Source organism: Osmia lignaria, chromosome 6 (assembly GCF_051020975.1).
Source record: "Osmia lignaria lignaria isolate PbOS001 chromosome 6, iyOsmLign1, whole genome shotgun sequence".
NCBI classification, from domain to species: Eukaryota; Metazoa; Arthropoda; class Insecta; order Hymenoptera; family Megachilidae; genus Osmia; species Osmia lignaria.
The window spans coordinates 2,038,628-2,054,039 of NC_135037.1; the positions used below are offsets into that span (position 1 = coordinate 2,038,628).

Here is a 15,412-nt window from a genome sequence, read left to right on the forward strand (position 1 = left end):
GATCTTTTCATTTTTTCCATGGTAGCCATGAGGGGATGAGCACTGGCGTGGGAGATGGAGGTGGAGGTGGCGGTGGTGGTGTACAAGGAAGCGGGGGCGGAAGAAATACGCCGCCCCATGGATCGCCCACCCCCATGGATAAAGCGACTTTGAAAGTCCATCTACCTAACGGTATACTTTTTCTTTTTTCTATTTTTCTCGTGCAGGCATTTTTAATCGAATCATTTGTGTTTCTTCAGGTGGTTTCAATGTTGTTAAATTCGGTGATGCCATCGATGTAAGGGGTATCATTTCTTTGGTAACTAGTCGACTAGCTGCTGGTACAAGGCACTATAGAAATCTCTACGCCATGAGGCTTCATCATCCTGGATCGGGGGAGAGTTACTGGTTACACCAAGACACCACCATGTACCAGGTATCTTCGTGCTTCTGATTTTCCAAAGGATATGGTATAGTTCGTTGCGAATCATTTGGTATTATTTAACAGGTTCAGGAGAAGTACGAAAAGAAACATCCCCATTGCGAGTGGAGGTATGAACTAAGGGTGCGATACCTACCCCAGAACCTAAACGATTTGTACGAAAAGGATAAAGTAACGTTCTACTATTATTACGATCAGGTATTATTAATCAGAGATGTTGTGGAAGAATTTTCTTTATCCGACTGGCTCTTCGTAGTAAATGTTAAATATTCACGATATAATTAATTTTATTTCAGGTTCGAAATGATTATCTGTGCGCGAACCACTCGGCTCTAGATCAAGATGTGGCTGTTCAATTATGCTGTCTAGAAATTCGATATTTCTTCAAAGACATGCATCAGGTTGCGCTTGACAAGAAGAGTAATCTCGAGTACCTAGAAAGAGAGGTAAATACAAAGTGGAAATGTTACATGTTTCTTATGTGAAAGAACGAGTACTTTGAATTTGATTGCCTAGGTTGGTCTGCACAAATTTTTACCCCGGTCCGTATTGAACGGAATGAAACCAAAGGCTCTACGCAAACTGATACAACAACACTTCAAAAAGGTAGCAGCATTATCTGAATTAGAATGCATGTTCAAGTTCTTTGATCTCTTAAGGGCACACTACAGATTCGATCAGGAAAGGTTCATATGTGCTTTGGGGGTAAGTTGATTCACAAGGAACGTTGCTATTTCTTACAAGTATTAAACATTGATAAAATGTATATTTTCCTGTTCTTGTTTTTAGTCAAGCTGGTCTATACCCGTAGAACTAGTCATTGGACCAGACTTAGGCATATCTTATATGGCTCACAGAGGCGGAACAGTGGTAGGTTTCCTTTATATAAATTTTACTAATTCTGCTTATCAAACCTTGGTATTACATCAAACGTTTAATGTGTTACGTAGCCAACAAGAATGGCAGAGTTCTCTCAGATACAGTCTATTCAGACCCTTGTATCGGACTGTAAGGAACACGCGAAAGCGTGTATTAAATTAAGGGTAGCTGGGACTGCTGAAACGTTAAGTATAACCTGTTCGAGTCTGGACCAAGCAGAAAGTTTAGCAGATTTGATCGACGGATATTGTAGACTAGTTACCGGAAGTAACACCTCATTATGGAACAGAAAAGGTACAATACTGTCTGAATTGATTTAATCGAACAGCCGTGAAAACTGGCATGTTTATACTCACCAATGAAATTTCAATCTTTTCTCTGCTTTTTCTTGTTATCTCGATACTCATCCTATTAGTATTATCATTTTAAAGCTAACAATTTTGATGTTCATGCGATAAACATTGTACTTTAACTTTTTACTGACATTTGTCATGGTATTTGAGAAATCAGAATTATATTGTTTCGTTTATCGATTACACTGAACGTTTAGTTCCCTTGTATCTTCATAACCGTATTCATATTTTACACCTGAACATCTAGCACGAACCCCCCGTTTGCGTTAACGAACGATACTAAGTTCTAATCGTTTACACTTCCAAGCTGCATCGTGGAAAAACTATCCCTGTCCATGCAAAGGTTTGTAGCATCGAACGATCCCTTTGTCGTAGTTTAATGTTTAGTCTAACATCATAATGCATGAGAATCATCGTTAATCAGAACTTGTAATTGCTAATCGTGTCCCTTACTTCGAAACAGACGCTCATCCACCAAAATACAGGCAAGATGGAAGCACGAATAGCCCAGAGAAAAATGTTAGCAAAACTGGAACTATTTTGTCAGAGGACTATGCAGAAATTGTGGACGAGGAAGGAGACTACTCAACTCCAGCTAGTAAGTAGTTGAATTAAGTGAAACATTATGTGAACCATTGTACTGTTATTTAAATTTGTTTCTTAATCTATAGCCAAAGATTATGAAATAGTAAGGAACCAAGTAGAACTGGGTGAAATTATCGGGGAGGGTCAATTTGGTAATGTACATAAAGGTTCTTACAAAGGAAGGGACGGCCAGACCATAGCGGTAGCAGTGAAAACTTGTAAAGTTGACGCGGACCTCGCTACGTCCGAGAAATTCCTCGAAGAAGCTTGTAAAGAAACTTTCCTATAATTTGAACAAGAAAATGCTATCTGCCATGAATATGCGTAATAATACTATTGAACATTTTTAGATATAATGCAACAATTTGAGCATCCTCATATTATAAGATTAATTGGGGTGTGTTCAGAAGCACCGATCTGGTTAGTAATGGAATTAGCTAGGTTGGGAGAGATGCGAGCTTATCTGCAGTCGAATAAACATCGTCTGGACCTCGCCACTCTTCTACTTTATACTTTTCAACTAAGCACTGCCCTGTCTTACCTCGAAAGCAAGAAATTCGTCCACAGGTAGTTAACGAGTAAAGAAAGACTGTTTTATCAAGAAATTATACTCTTACTAATTTTTTACAGAGACATTGCTGCAAGAAACGTGCTAGTTTCTGCGCACAATTGCGTTAAGTTAGCCGATTTTGGCCTTAGTAGGTGGGTAGAAGATCAAAGCTACTACACCGCAAGTAAATGTAAGTTACCTATAAAATGGATGGCGCCTGAAAGCATAAATTTTCGACGATTTACAACATCTTCTGATGTCTGGATGTTTGGTAAGTTTTGACAAATTTTCAATTATTATCGAACGAATCTAACATCCTTTCTTTGTACTCGTTTAAAGGTGTATGCATGTGGGAGATTTTGATGTTGGGCGTAAAGCCGTTTCAAGGTGTGAAAAACAACGAAGTGATCCGTAAGTTGGAAAACGGTGAAAGACTTGCATTACCAAATCGCTGCCCACCACGATTATATTCTTTGATGTCTCAATGCTGGAGTTACGAACCCAGCAAACGACCAACGTTCAAAGAAATCAGAGAAACTTTGCAGTAAGTACATACAATTTATTTTTATATTACCTTTTTACATCGTTATATTGCATTGCATTGTTGCAGTGAAATATTACTAGAAGAAAAACATCAACAGCAAGAAACGATGAGACGAGAAAACAGGAGAGTACAAGCTATGTCTTGGGGTATGTGCATTATTTCGATGTAATCAAAGGTACATATATTACAAATGATTTTCTTGTTGTTTAGGTGCAGACGATGTACCGCCGCCGAAACCCTCGAGGCAACCTCAAAACGCGACGGATCAATCTCAGTTAACCGCCGTAGCGCCAGTTTCGACGTATATCGTTGCTCAAAGTCCTGAAGTTCTTGCACAACTTCTCAAGGATAATCAAAACAGGGGGGTATGTCCCTCCGTGTACACAACTCCCGCCTCGGCTTTCAATACCTTAGCAGTGCAGTTCCAAGACGAAGATCAAGTCTTAACTACTGCCTTAGTTTCAGATCTACCCTTTTTCGATCCAGCTGCCTCAGAACCTTCTGTCTCTCATGACACTCACTCAGGAGACTCCACCTTATCCGACACAAACTTAGATTCCCTCGAATCCTCGGACACTCCTCTCATGTCCAGCCTCAGTATTTCAGAGACGGCGCAAGCTCAGTCACCCGCTGCCAATAGAAAACAGCAGCAAAAGGTTAAAGAGATGCAAAATTTGTACGCGGTTAGTTCGAAAGTGGTCGGTAACGTCACCGGGGATCTCTACTCTCCCGTTCAAAAGTTTTCTACGTCCAGCGCTATTGCTGTTACAACTACCGCGGCTACTTGTGCCGAAATATATGGGCCTGTCGCTAATTTCACGCAAAGCTCCGCTATCGTTGGTAATCTCAGTCAAAGTCCCAGCGTAGGTGGTAATTTCGGTGAGAATCCTGGAAACTTTGGGCCTAGTAGCTTAACTAATATCGTAGGCTCGAATAATCAGAATCAGTCCACCAGTTGTGGTCAATTTTCTTCTAACAACACCAATCAATCGTTTAGCGTTGGTCAACCAATAAGTCAGAATGTTAGTTGTTCGCAAAGTTCTGCTGGCGTGTATCCCCGTGCGCCTGTTGTTAGCTCAGCTAACACCGCTATTCCTACGTCAGCCGCAGAATGTCTTTACGGTCCTGTTTTAAAGTTTCGAGCACAAAACGTTCAACATCAAAATGCGTCCGACTTGAAATCTATCAGTACCTCTGCTGGATCCTGTATGCCAAATCCAAGGGCTAATTTGGTCTACACTTCTACTTCCGGACAAAATCTACAAGCCCAACCGTTGCACGCTCAAAACTATCAACATCAGCAAATATACTCGAACATCAGCCATCTAGGCTCGCAGCCAATGTACTTGCCGCAGCATGTGCAAAACATCCAACGGCAGAATCCCATTCATCAAGCAGTTTCTTACATACCCGCGCAACACACCAGTCAACAAAGTCAATCGACCGGCGCTAACCAACTTTACACGGCCCATGCAACCTCCCTTGGTATGGTGCAACCTCTAAAAGTTCAGGGTCCCGTGTACGCGCAACAAATGCAACCTGGAATAGCGAGTCATGTACCGAGTTCTCAAGCAACCAGCGTGAATCAGCAATTGTCTTTTAGCATGGCGCAAAGTCATCATCCTGTTCAAGTGCATTTCACTGCCACGTCAGGTGCTACGGTTCAACAGGCTAACCAGCAGTATATTCATCAAAGTAACATCGTCATGGGACAGCAATCGTGTTCCATTAACGCGACCCAACAGCATGGTCAGGCACAGTGTAACGTTACCAATCCAACTACTAGCGCGTCAAATGCAACACAGTATTTAGCACAACCATCCATGCAACCAGGAATCGTAAGATCTAGTACGCCTCAGATAGCGACTGGTGTAGCAAAAATCACTACGTTCGTAACTCATAAGCAAGACGAACAATTGACAAGCTCTACAGATGGTACGCTGTCCGGATCTCTGATATCGTCCGCTGTCAGTGACAGCACAATGTCATCGAGCAGCTCGATGACAGAGGAGGCACAGCAAGATCAGGTTTGGCAAAGCCTCCTAGGAATGACAAACGCATCTTCTATCTGCAACAGCATATTTTTTTTTTTTTTTTTTTTCCTTATTTATGACTCGACCATTCTTACAGCACCATATACTTTTATTGCGATTCAAATGTATATACAATACCATGCATACTGCTTTTGGTATATGCAGACGCGCTGATATGCTCGTTTTAAGTTGACACGATGGCCCCTTTCTCCCGTTATACGGCTAGATATTTCCTTTTTTTATTTTTTGTTTCATTATTATAATTGGATATTTTGTTTTGCAGTTTAGTAGGCTAATCTTTATTGCATGAAGAATGGATATAATAATGATACTATATAACAATTTTGAGCTGCATGCGATGAATATGATTGCACTATTATTTTAAAATTGGTTTTGCATCGAAAATTATGCATCTCTTTAATTTTAATATGTATATATATATATATATATTTAGTAACCCTTTGTACTTCAAGTATGCCTCCTTTTAGGCACAGAGTAATATGTAGCATTTTTAAGAATTAGTTGTATCAATTCTAATTATTAATTTTATTACCACTTATTATTAATTCATTTCTATAATGTACGCTACCGTAAAAAGTCAGAGTGCAAAGGGTTAACACGTTGATTGTCATCGGGATTAATTGTGGTCAATTTAATCAAGTAATTGAAAAAAAAAAATTAAGAAAATTTGATAAACTATTAAAATTACATTAGTAATTAAAAGTAACAAATGTGTGACAATCAACTGTGTTAAATATCTGCTACATTAGATGTACAAAGGAAAAACGAATCATTTCTAATAAGTTGTTTGATTTCAGAGAACCGTACAATCGCAGTTGTTCGACAACGTAGCAGAAAACTTCAACACCGGTGTGGACGATGAACAAAAATTGTTGGAACAACGACTCTTAGAGCAACAGCGTCAGTCTGAAGAGGATAGTCGCTGGTTGGCTAGAGAAGAAGTACGATTTCGTTTATTTATAGTTTGTTACATTTATGTAATCATTATTTCGTTATACTATTTTTTGTTGAATTAGAAACGTTTATCAATTGCAACGAGCGGAGACGAAAGCGCTAGTCCTCCAGTTCCACGTTCAGTCACGCAATCACCAAATCACGAGCAACATAGCGCTAATACTGGTTCTTTAGGTTCTGATAAGGGTAGCGAGAAAGTAATCGTCGTAAAGGTAACATACTTATCTAATAATTAAACAGATGTACTAAGGTATGGAATGCAAAGTACCCTTAATTTACAGAAAATGGAACCAACACCTACTGCAGATCTGGATAGAACCAATGACAAAGTGTATGATTCCACTACCAGTGTAGTTCGTGCGGTAATGTCTCTTTCCCAAGGTACTAGTCCCTACACTTAATTTACCTCATAGTATGTTAAACGATATTTTAATGAAATTACAAATGCGCAGGTGTGCAGCAGAGCAAAGCGGAACAATACTTGGAGTTAGTACGTAAAGTAGGTATTGAATTAAAAGCCTTGCTTTCATCTGTGGATGCTTTGATGGATATACTACCTATATCTGCTCATCGCGAGGTAGAAATGGCGCATAAAGTTCTTAGCAAAGATATGGCAGAGCTTGTAACCGCTATGAAACAAGCTCAGAAATACAGCGCTACTACTTTAGACGTAGAATATCGAAAGTATGTTTTCAATAATTATATAATAGTTAATTGTCACGCGTTACAAGAGATAGTTGTAAATAATACGTGTACGTTTTCAGAGGAATGTTGTCAGCAGCACACATTTTAGCAATGGACGCAAAGAATCTGCTGGATGTAATCGATTCGATTCGTATTCGTTACCCGTACGTAGATAACCAGATTTGTCAGAAGCAAAACAATATTAATGCACCAAAAGAATCTACGCCGGAAAACCGTATTCGTTCCAGTCAATCTGGAGAACAATTTCTGAGGCGAAGTCAGTCGAGTGAACGTCAGGGTACGACGTTCAGACAGAGTCAAAGTGGTGAACTTTTACATAGAATGGGCCAATCCGTCGATCGCTCGCTTCAGGTAAATTGTGTTCTGTGATAGATTTGGTAGAGTTCATTGATCGTTTTAAAACATTTATAATAAAATTAAACGTAATAAATATTTGTTTCAGGGTAGTCAAAGTGATGTTAATTCTAGCTCTAGTTTAGAAAGAAGGCATCACATTGTTACTAACAGTCTCGAACGTAATTCAACGACCAGAAGACAAATGACAACAAATAGTTTAGAAAGAAAAAGACCATCGTTGTCATGTAATATCAGTCCTATGAATAATTCAGTTAATCTACCGCCAATGGTACCAGTTACTTGTAATTTAGTTCAAACAGTTCATCAAAGTCAAACAGTGACGACAGGTGTTAATCAACAGTCAGTGTTTGCGTCCAATAATAAAACAACAAATGAAAGTGCGACAACTGATAGCTAACAACGAGGTGCCTTGCATTAAGGTATGACTCATTTATTACCACAAAATTGTATACCTAAAGCTTTTTATTCGTTCGTTGCATTTTATGCTTATTAATTTTAGGAAAACTTCGGAGAAATATTTGTATGTACATAGATAACGTCCTGCAAGTTACCCATCTATATCTCGCGCATAACTCAGCAGCAAGAGATTTAGTATTTGCGCTTTATAGCTCTTTTTAACATTTAACAGACTTTGTCTAAACGTACTTATAGATAAGACAGTATTCATTAGATGTAGAGGTAGATTATTGTTAAGAGATGTAAGTTATAACTACGAAGAAATCACTCCAAAGCTTTAGAATTATTGTTAATTTGTTATTGTATAACAAAGCTGTACATGGGGTGACGCAAAAGGCACCCTCAAGCATAAAGAATTGCATGCAATTCTTCCATTCATACGAACTTAGTATCCAATAGATAACACGCTTAAATTTTCTCGCACATGTTTTAATATTATTTAAAATAAATTATATAAAATTCATCATCGCAATGTCATGACGTATACGACCTATTAATCCAGAGATTGTCTTATTGCATCACCCTATAGGTAGTTGAATAATTCTATATACATATATATATATATTATATTTATAAATGTATATTTAAAAAACGGTTCAAAATATTATCCAAAAATTTAATTTCATGTAAGACATAATCTTACGATAATGTTGTTTTTACAAATTCGTAATTTAATAGTCTATTTCCTGCTATGAGGAGTGATTGCAATGTAAAAAACGGGACTGAATGTTATTTCTATTAGGTAATTATTTAGCAATTCATACCAATTTATGAAATTTATACAGACTGTTTTATAAAGAAACGAATCATTCTTCAATGGCAAGTCAGTTCCTATAAAATATTTATAAAAAATTTCATCTTTGCATAAAAATGCCACTGATAACTTTGTCAATGCGATGCGCTCACAATATTAGTGCATTTACAAATTTATTAAATATTCCATAGATATAAAGTATTCCTTTTTTGTACAATTTGTTACTTTATATGTCCCTGGGAAGATTTCATTTCATATGAAATTAAGATCTTAATTGTCAGAATGATTGTTTACATTCGTTAACAGCATTTTTACATTGTCCACTGTGTTATAGACAACCCGCAATTTTATGGTAACGTGCCAAGATGTACTTGTATACTGCAAATACACTTTTCTATAAACACATTAAGAATGTATAGTAATGTCCTAATGAATTGTCATCCCAGGACTTTGTAACTCATGTTTACAACGTTTGACACTGCTATTGCATCGAAACCATAAAATACTTTTAAATTACATCAAGCATATGTAAATAAATATTTAAAATTTATATCATTTAATAATGATGTTGATAATTATGTAAATGTTAGTTTAAACAAATGTTATCTTTTAAATGTTATCCTTAAAATTTCATTAAAATGTTCGACAAATTTTTTTTATTTTCAATTTTATAATGTACTATCATATTTATATCATCACAACACATTATATCATTTATTATAGAAAATATAATTTTTATTTTCCAATTCTCTTATATTACATGTAATTTTCAAAAATACATCCTAATAAATATCATAATACTTGACAAAACGCTAACAAATTTTGAAGAAAAACTTTTAATTGTTATTAATCATATTATTACATTACTCGGCTACAATCACGTTATATAAGATTTTGTAATTCATAATGAAAGGATAAACATACCAAGTATTTATTACTGTTACTACAGGTAACCGTTTTTCAAAATATAATTGCAGTCTTTAAAGAAATAGAAAATACTGAGATAAAGACAGTCCATCGCGATCAACCCTGTTATGTTATCAATTAGATGATGAATAATAAACATAAACAATGTGTAATGATATTTAAAAACTATTTATAGAACGGTGTAAATGTAACTATGTATTACAGCCTCAAGCGAAATAAACAGCGAGAATGATTTCAACATCAACAATTTTATTCATTTACCGAGTTTTGAACTGTAATATTTAATACCGTTAATGACCGAACATCTGGCATATTTAGTTAAAAGAGCATTAACATTTATTTGGTTTGTTGTTAAACATCTAAAACAAGAAAACTTTTATAACAAAGAGAAACGTGTTATAAATGAAATTTTGTTTTTACTTACAATATATACGGAGTTATTTCTTCTACTGTCCACTTATCTTTTGCTTTGAATAGGGCATTAAACCTTTCCTCAGTATCTTTCGGTAAATCTATTTCTGGAAAAGCTACTACTTCTTTTTTCATTGCGTAACTGTTCCAGGTAATAAGAGCTATTCCACGTAAATATTCTTCCCTTGGTTTCATTTCTATATGCAAATAAATTGCAAAGTAAACATAAATTTAATACATAAATTTTTTCATACAAATTTCAGCTTACTTTCTGGTGTTCCAATATTCCATGATTCCATGAATTGTTTATATTCGGTTACCGAAGAAGCAGCAAGAAGAATTTTAGCTAAACTCTTGCAACAAAGTTCTTCGTTATATCTGTAATATGTATCATATTTTATCTCTGACTCTAAGCTTGCTAATTACAGTTGCGTTAATTTCATATACCTGTATAACGGTGTTCCATCTTTTTTGGTTTTATGACTTACTTCTGTGTATTTAGTAAACAAAGTATCAAAAACTGATTTATGAAAAAATTCTTTTAAATAATCATATGTAATTTCTTTATCAACTTCATCTATCTCCCAACAGTTTTCATCAAAGAGATCTAACATTAATGTTAAGCTTCTTACTTCAGATTCAAATGGTATCAAACGAAAATAGCCTTTAAACGAGCATAAAAAATAACATAGTTAGTCTTGTTAACTATGTTGGCTGCATAATTACAGTTAAGAATACTAATCAATGTCAATTATATACTGTTTTTCTTAGTAATTCTTGAAAAATTTATGATACCATCAATATTAACTATTAAATAATCTTTTAAGGCCTGCTTTAGTTCCTCTTCACTGGCTTGTATCTCACTTTGTAATCTATGCCAGTCATATAAAAGTTCTTGAGGTATAGAAGATTCATATTCCATTCCTTTGAAAGAAGTAGGCTCAAGCAAATCAAGTAATTTTTCCACTTTAGGTTTACATTCAGTTACCTTAAATATTTCCACAGATTTATTTTATATTACAAGTTCAAAACTATTTTCTTATAAGTTATTTATACCTCATAATAAATATGAAAAATTCCCAAAACATTATTATGTTTTATTATTCTACCATCTGTATTTTCAAACATATTTGTATTTGGTACTAACAAATATGAATTAGATGTTTCAGTTTCTTTAACATCATAAGTTCTATTTTTTGTACATAGTGCTACAGAATCTTCTTCCTTACCCTGAAATGTTAAACTGAAATTTTTATTATTAACAGTAATTGAATAATAAAACTGATTAGAAAAATATTAATAAATGTAAATAAACATTTACCTTTCTCCTTTGTTAATTGCTTCCAATAAATGATCATCAATCTCTAACAACTTTATATACTTATCCATATTATCTCCAAGTGCAGAATACAAAATTTCAGTTTCATTTGTCAAATCAGAATCTTTAATATTAGCTAATTCTAAGGTATCAAGTACTTCATCCGTAGTTCGTGAAAACCTACGAAAATTAAGATTAAATCATATGATACATCTAGAATTGTTAATTAATACACTATATTCTTAATATTCACCTGGTATCTGCAATTTCCATTGTATAAAAGGTAAGAACAACAGGTTAAGGCGATGCTAGCGTGGAGGCCGAACTTCGAATTCCGCGTCGGTAAAACAGTCAACGTTTAATCGAAAATTAGGCCGAACAGAAACTGATTTAAGTGCCACCTCAATTGTCACCTTACGCATACTCGCATTATTTGGGGGCATATCCCTTATATCACTACATTCCCTATATTCCTGCATCTCATATATACCGGCATTCCTTAAACCTCGGCATCCCTTATATTTCTGTATCCCTTACACTTCTGAATTCTCCCTGCATCTCTTGTATCCCTTCATCCCTTATAATAAATATATTATAAACAATATACTTATGGCCACTGGTTCGAGGAAAGGTAAGTAAAGGTAAGTAAAGGTAAGTGAAGCCTCGTGAAAAATAATTTAAAATTTAAATTTTTGCAAAATTTAGTTCCTTTTTCTACCGCCAGAGGGCACTGCTTCGACGTCGAAAATTTAGTTCACATTTTTGCCGCTAGAGGGCCAAAATTTTTGCAAAGTTTGGTTCCTTTTTCTGCCCCCAGAGGGCGTTGATTCGGCGTCGAAAATTTAGTTCGCAGTTTTGCCGCTAGAGGGCCAAAATTTTTGCAGGGTTTAGTTCCTTTTCCTACCCCCAGAGGGCGCTGATTCGACGTCGAAAATTTAGTTCGCATTTTTGCCGCTAGAGGGCCAAAATTTTTGCAAGGTTTAGTTCCTTTTTCTGCTCCCAGAGGGCGCTGATTAAACGTCGAAAATTTAATTCGTATTTTTACCTGGAGGCTTGTACCCTGAGTTGCATTGAACTTGTCGCAGTGAAGTTGGCTACAAATTCACTAACACATTCACACCGCGTCGGTGAGACGATGGGCGAGATAGACTCACCAACGCGGCGTGAATGTGTTAGTGAATTTGTAGCCAACTTCACTGCGACAAGTTCAATGCAACTCAGTGTACATCATCTCTTGGGTGCTCGTTTTGTTCTATCTGACCCAAAGAATGATAGTCTGTTACTCATTTGGACACACGAATCACAGAAATGTTTATATTACTATTAAATTAATGCAGGTGCGTCCGATCCGCCATTTTGTTGACGGTTGACAGACATAATTTCAATATTTTATAACTTTTTGACGATTTGGATAATATAAGGACCAGACTACCATTCTTTAGGGCCTCCTGAACACATCCCTCAAATTTTTTTACATTCTGTTTATACCGCAGTTCACCAGAGTCCATAACTGCGACGCGCAGGTTGGAAGATGGTGGGGGAACGCAGCGAGCTCTCTGCTAATCGCTTTCCACTTCGCTTGGGAGTATCGCCAATCAGAGCGAAGATGCGCAGTGGAGAAGCGCGAAGAACGAAAACTAGTCTTTTCGCAGTTACGGACTTTGGTGAACTGCAGTATAGAAATGACGACGTAATTTGAAAACTCGTTTCTAGGGATTTTTCTAGGATCTGTCGGTAAAGTTTTCGACGCTAAGGTCTATAAATACTTATTTAATAATTCAAAAGCAATAAAATTACGTAAAATAACACGATTATTATTAAACATGTATTTTATATTCAAATATATTACAAGAATTTATAGTTTGATTTTTATTCTATTTAATCATTACATATATAAATCAAAGTGAAGCGGCATCAGCTTCGACTTATCGAGAACTATACTAAACTCGTAGCCATATTAGTAGTCGTTCTGGTTACTAAATAGTGTTAAAAAGTTTAGATTTATTCAATTTTATTTTTCATCAAGGTATGTATAATTCTTTTATCTTCATATATGTTACAGTAATAAATGCAATATTAAATATTTTTCGTGCAAACTGTTATAACTTCGAACGCAAAATACACTCCTATATAAATATAACAATGTCATACTTTTCTATTTGTACATTATTTCCTTTTTATACTAATATTTAATCCAAATTTTTATATTGCGATCAATTATGAACATATACCAATACTGTTAATGTATTAATAATAAATTCATTATGACATATTGACTTGATATTTGGAATAACCTTTTCATCTACTAATTCATTTTTCTTTGTAGAAAAATAAATATTCAATAAGACAAACATGTCAAACGATGTGAATTCCCAGGCTGATAAGGTATGATTCTATTAAAATATTATGCATGTTTCATTTGTGCATGATAAATGGAATCTGTGATATGTATTTAAAACAAATGTATATGCTGTAATTATAAAATTGGGCATTAGTTCTTTTAATTGGAAAACAGGAAAAAATTATGGTAAACAATTGATTCATTAATGCTAATTTTTCTTTGGATCAAGCCCAATGAGGAAGAAAATGTCGATAGAGCAGAAGAAGAAGGCAGTTCATCTATTGACCTGCATGCGGTACCTATTTCTGCAAATTAAAATTTTGCTGTTTAATGATCTCTTCTATTACATACCCTGTCTTTTCTTATTTTGTTACTAACACTAATTTAGTTGTGTATTACTTGAAATAATAGATACAATATTTAGAAATGAATATTTTGGCATTGTGTAAGTAATGAATTGAAATTTTAGCAAGAAAGTGGCCCTGTATATGGAGGTTGTGAAGGACCAAATGCAATGTATGTAAAACTGGTTAGCAGTGATGGACATGAATTTATTATTAAACGGGAACATGCCTTAACTAGTGGAACAATAAAGGCTATGTTAAGTGGTCCTGGTCAGTTTGCTGAAAATGAAGCTAATCAAGTTAATTTTCGTGAAATACCGTGAGTTTTTTCGTATGTTCATCATCCCAAAAAATCCAAATGTATACAAAATACATGAAATTATTTACTCTGCTTGCAGCTCTCATGTGTTACAAAAGGTTTGCATGTATTTTACTTACAAAGTACGCTACACAAATAGCAGTACAGAAATACCAGAATTTCCTATTGCACCTGAAATTGCATTAGAATTATTTATGGCTGGAAATTTCTTAGATTGCTAAATATGTTAAACAACATCAGTGATTACCAACCATTCTTAAATTTAATTGTGAATGTGCTAAACTTTTTTTGTTATAGTTTTTATTTCAAAATTTAGCAAGGTGTTATAATATTTTTTTAATGGACATTTATATTCTATTTTATTTATGTCTATCATATATGAACATTTAACACAGGACAGTTGTGATTTTCAACAACAGATTACCAAATGTACACATATAAATCATTTGATTATTAAGAAATCTGAAACCTGCTATTTTAGATTGTATGTATTTACATTTATTATATAATTTAGTAGTATAACAAATTGTTAAAAAAAAATTTATATCAAAAATTAAAATATCAGTATAATGTTAAACACTTATTCATGTCTGTTCTAATCTGTTTTACAACTGCAAAAAATCTTATCACTTGTAATTAATGAAGAGGTTAATTCAGTAAATTATACAATACCAGAGATTTTCATTTTTAATAACAGTATATTGATACATTGTTATAGTTAAATTTTTATTACATATAAGAATATTTATTTTTGGTTTATGTTCATACTATAAATTACTGTACATTATTTTCTAGGAAATTAAGTGGTAATGTAGTTTCCAAATAAGTTCATAAGTAGAATACAGTATACTTAAGAAGTAGACTAATTACAGAATTGAAATGTATTGTGATTTAATGTAAAAAAAATGCATCACACTTTTACAGAACCTTTATAAGAAACATGTACATGTAAACTATTCTAATATAGCTAACTGTAAGAATGGAAACTAATAGCTATTATTTCTCCTTTAGTTAAAAAAAATATATAATTTTATATACAAACAATTCTTAAATTGACAACAGATAAATAAATTTTGCAGCAACATAAACACTTTTGCTACATTTAATTCCTTTTACATTTTTATCTAACTTATGTTCCAT

The 15,412-nt window shown here is 34.5% G+C and overlaps 3 protein-coding genes across 13 annotated transcripts in view; 2 read left to right on the forward strand and 1 right to left on the reverse strand.

Moving 5' to 3' along the window:
- Fak (protein tyrosine kinase 2 Fak) overlaps nt 1–9,210 on the forward strand; it is a 30,617-nt gene extending 21,407 nt beyond the window's left edge. For 4 of the 8 annotated variants that reach the window (XM_034318332.2, XM_034318334.2, XM_034318333.2 and 1 more), the window contains 22 exons: nt 26–171; nt 240–415; nt 488–619; nt 718–867; nt 938–1,126; nt 1,211–1,291; nt 1,372–1,594; nt 1,961–1,996; nt 2,117–2,251; nt 2,325–2,507; nt 2,589–2,805; nt 2,869–3,059; nt 3,128–3,332; nt 3,399–3,478; nt 3,543–5,359; nt 6,184–6,327; nt 6,403–6,552; nt 6,622–6,721; nt 6,793–7,024; nt 7,105–7,396; nt 7,488–7,821; nt 7,902–9,206. In XM_034318332.2, coding sequence (XP_034174223.1) covers nt 26–171; nt 240–415; nt 488–619; nt 718–867; nt 938–1,126; nt 1,211–1,291; nt 1,372–1,594; nt 1,961–1,996; nt 2,117–2,251; nt 2,325–2,507; nt 2,589–2,805; nt 2,869–3,059; nt 3,128–3,332; nt 3,399–3,478; nt 3,543–5,359; nt 6,184–6,327; nt 6,403–6,552; nt 6,622–6,721; nt 6,793–7,024; nt 7,105–7,396; nt 7,488–7,799 — 5,191 coding nt within the window. In that variant the 3' untranslated portion in view covers nt 7,800–7,821; nt 7,902–9,206. Of the gene's footprint in view, nt 1–25; nt 172–239; nt 416–487; nt 620–717; nt 868–937; nt 1,127–1,210; nt 1,292–1,371; nt 1,595–1,960; nt 1,997–2,116; nt 2,252–2,324; nt 2,508–2,588; nt 2,806–2,868; nt 3,060–3,127; nt 3,333–3,398; nt 3,479–3,542; nt 5,360–6,183; nt 6,328–6,402; nt 6,553–6,621; nt 6,722–6,792; nt 7,025–7,104; nt 7,397–7,487; nt 7,822–7,901 lie in introns of all 8 variants that reach the window. The other 4 variants (XM_076688645.1, XM_034318338.2, XM_076688646.1 and 1 more) reach the window with 4 other exon arrangements.
- A 256-nt stretch (nt 9,211–9,466) lies between these two features.
- On the reverse strand, nt 9,467–11,839 carry LOC117601529 (sister chromatid cohesion protein DCC1). Of its 3 annotated transcripts, none has more exons than XM_076688647.1 (8): nt 11,522–11,824; nt 11,272–11,448; nt 11,007–11,193; nt 10,710–10,938; nt 10,398–10,614; nt 10,219–10,328; nt 9,964–10,147; nt 9,467–9,898 (listed from the first exon to the last, which is right to left on the reverse strand). In XM_076688647.1, exons 1-8 carry the CDS (start codon nt 11,539–11,541, stop codon nt 9,793–9,795), a joined length of 1,230 nt encoding a protein of 409 aa, XP_076544762.1. In that variant the 5' UTR covers nt 11,542–11,824; the 3' UTR covers nt 9,467–9,792. The 3 variants fall into 3 exon arrangements, with proteins under 3 accessions (XP_076544762.1, XP_034174267.2, XP_076544763.1); XM_034318376.2 differs by having other exon boundaries at nt 9,469–9,898; nt 10,746–10,938; nt 11,522–11,813; XM_076688648.1 differs by having other exon boundaries at nt 9,800–9,912; nt 11,522–11,839.
- A 1,168-nt stretch (nt 11,840–13,007) lies between these two features.
- Nucleotides 13,008–15,303, forward strand: EloC (transcription elongation factor elongin C). Of its 2 annotated transcripts, XM_034318387.2 has the most exons (5): nt 13,008–13,294; nt 13,595–13,653; nt 13,839–13,904; nt 14,079–14,272; nt 14,352–15,303. In XM_034318387.2, the coding sequence occupies exons 2-5, from the start codon at nt 13,621–13,623 to the stop codon at nt 14,491–14,493; spliced, it is 435 nt and encodes a 144-aa protein (XP_034174278.1). In that variant the 5' UTR covers nt 13,008–13,294; nt 13,595–13,620; the 3' UTR covers nt 14,494–15,303. The 2 variants fall into 2 exon arrangements, with proteins under 2 accessions (XP_034174278.1, XP_034174279.1); XM_034318388.2 differs by lacking the exon at nt 13,839–13,904 and having other exon boundaries at nt 13,037–13,294.
- Nucleotides 15,304–15,412: the final 109 nt, after the last annotated feature.

Excerpts from the sequence above, each read along its gene's own strand:
- LOC117601529 (XM_076688647.1), bottom strand. The coding sequence starts at position 11,541 with ATGGAAATTGCAGATACCAG. Across the intron at positions 10,615-10,709 it reads AAGAATTACTAAGAAAAACA|GCTATTTTCGTTTGATACCA; the intron begins GTATATAATTGA and ends GCTCGTTTAAAG. Across the intron at positions 10,148-10,218 it reads GAATATTGGAACACCAGAAA|AAATGAAACCAAGGGAAGAA; the intron begins GTAAGCTGAAAT and ends ATTTGCATATAG.
- EloC (XM_034318387.2), top strand. The coding sequence starts at position 13,621 with ATGTCAAACGATGTGAATTCCCAGGCTGATAAG. Across the intron at positions 13,905-14,078 it reads CATCTATTGACCTGCATGCG|CAAGAAAGTGGCCCTGTATA; the intron begins GTACCTATTTCT and ends TTGAAATTTTAG. Across the intron at positions 14,273-14,351 it reads GTTAATTTTCGTGAAATACC|CTCTCATGTGTTACAAAAGG; the intron begins GTGAGTTTTTTC and ends CTCTGCTTGCAG.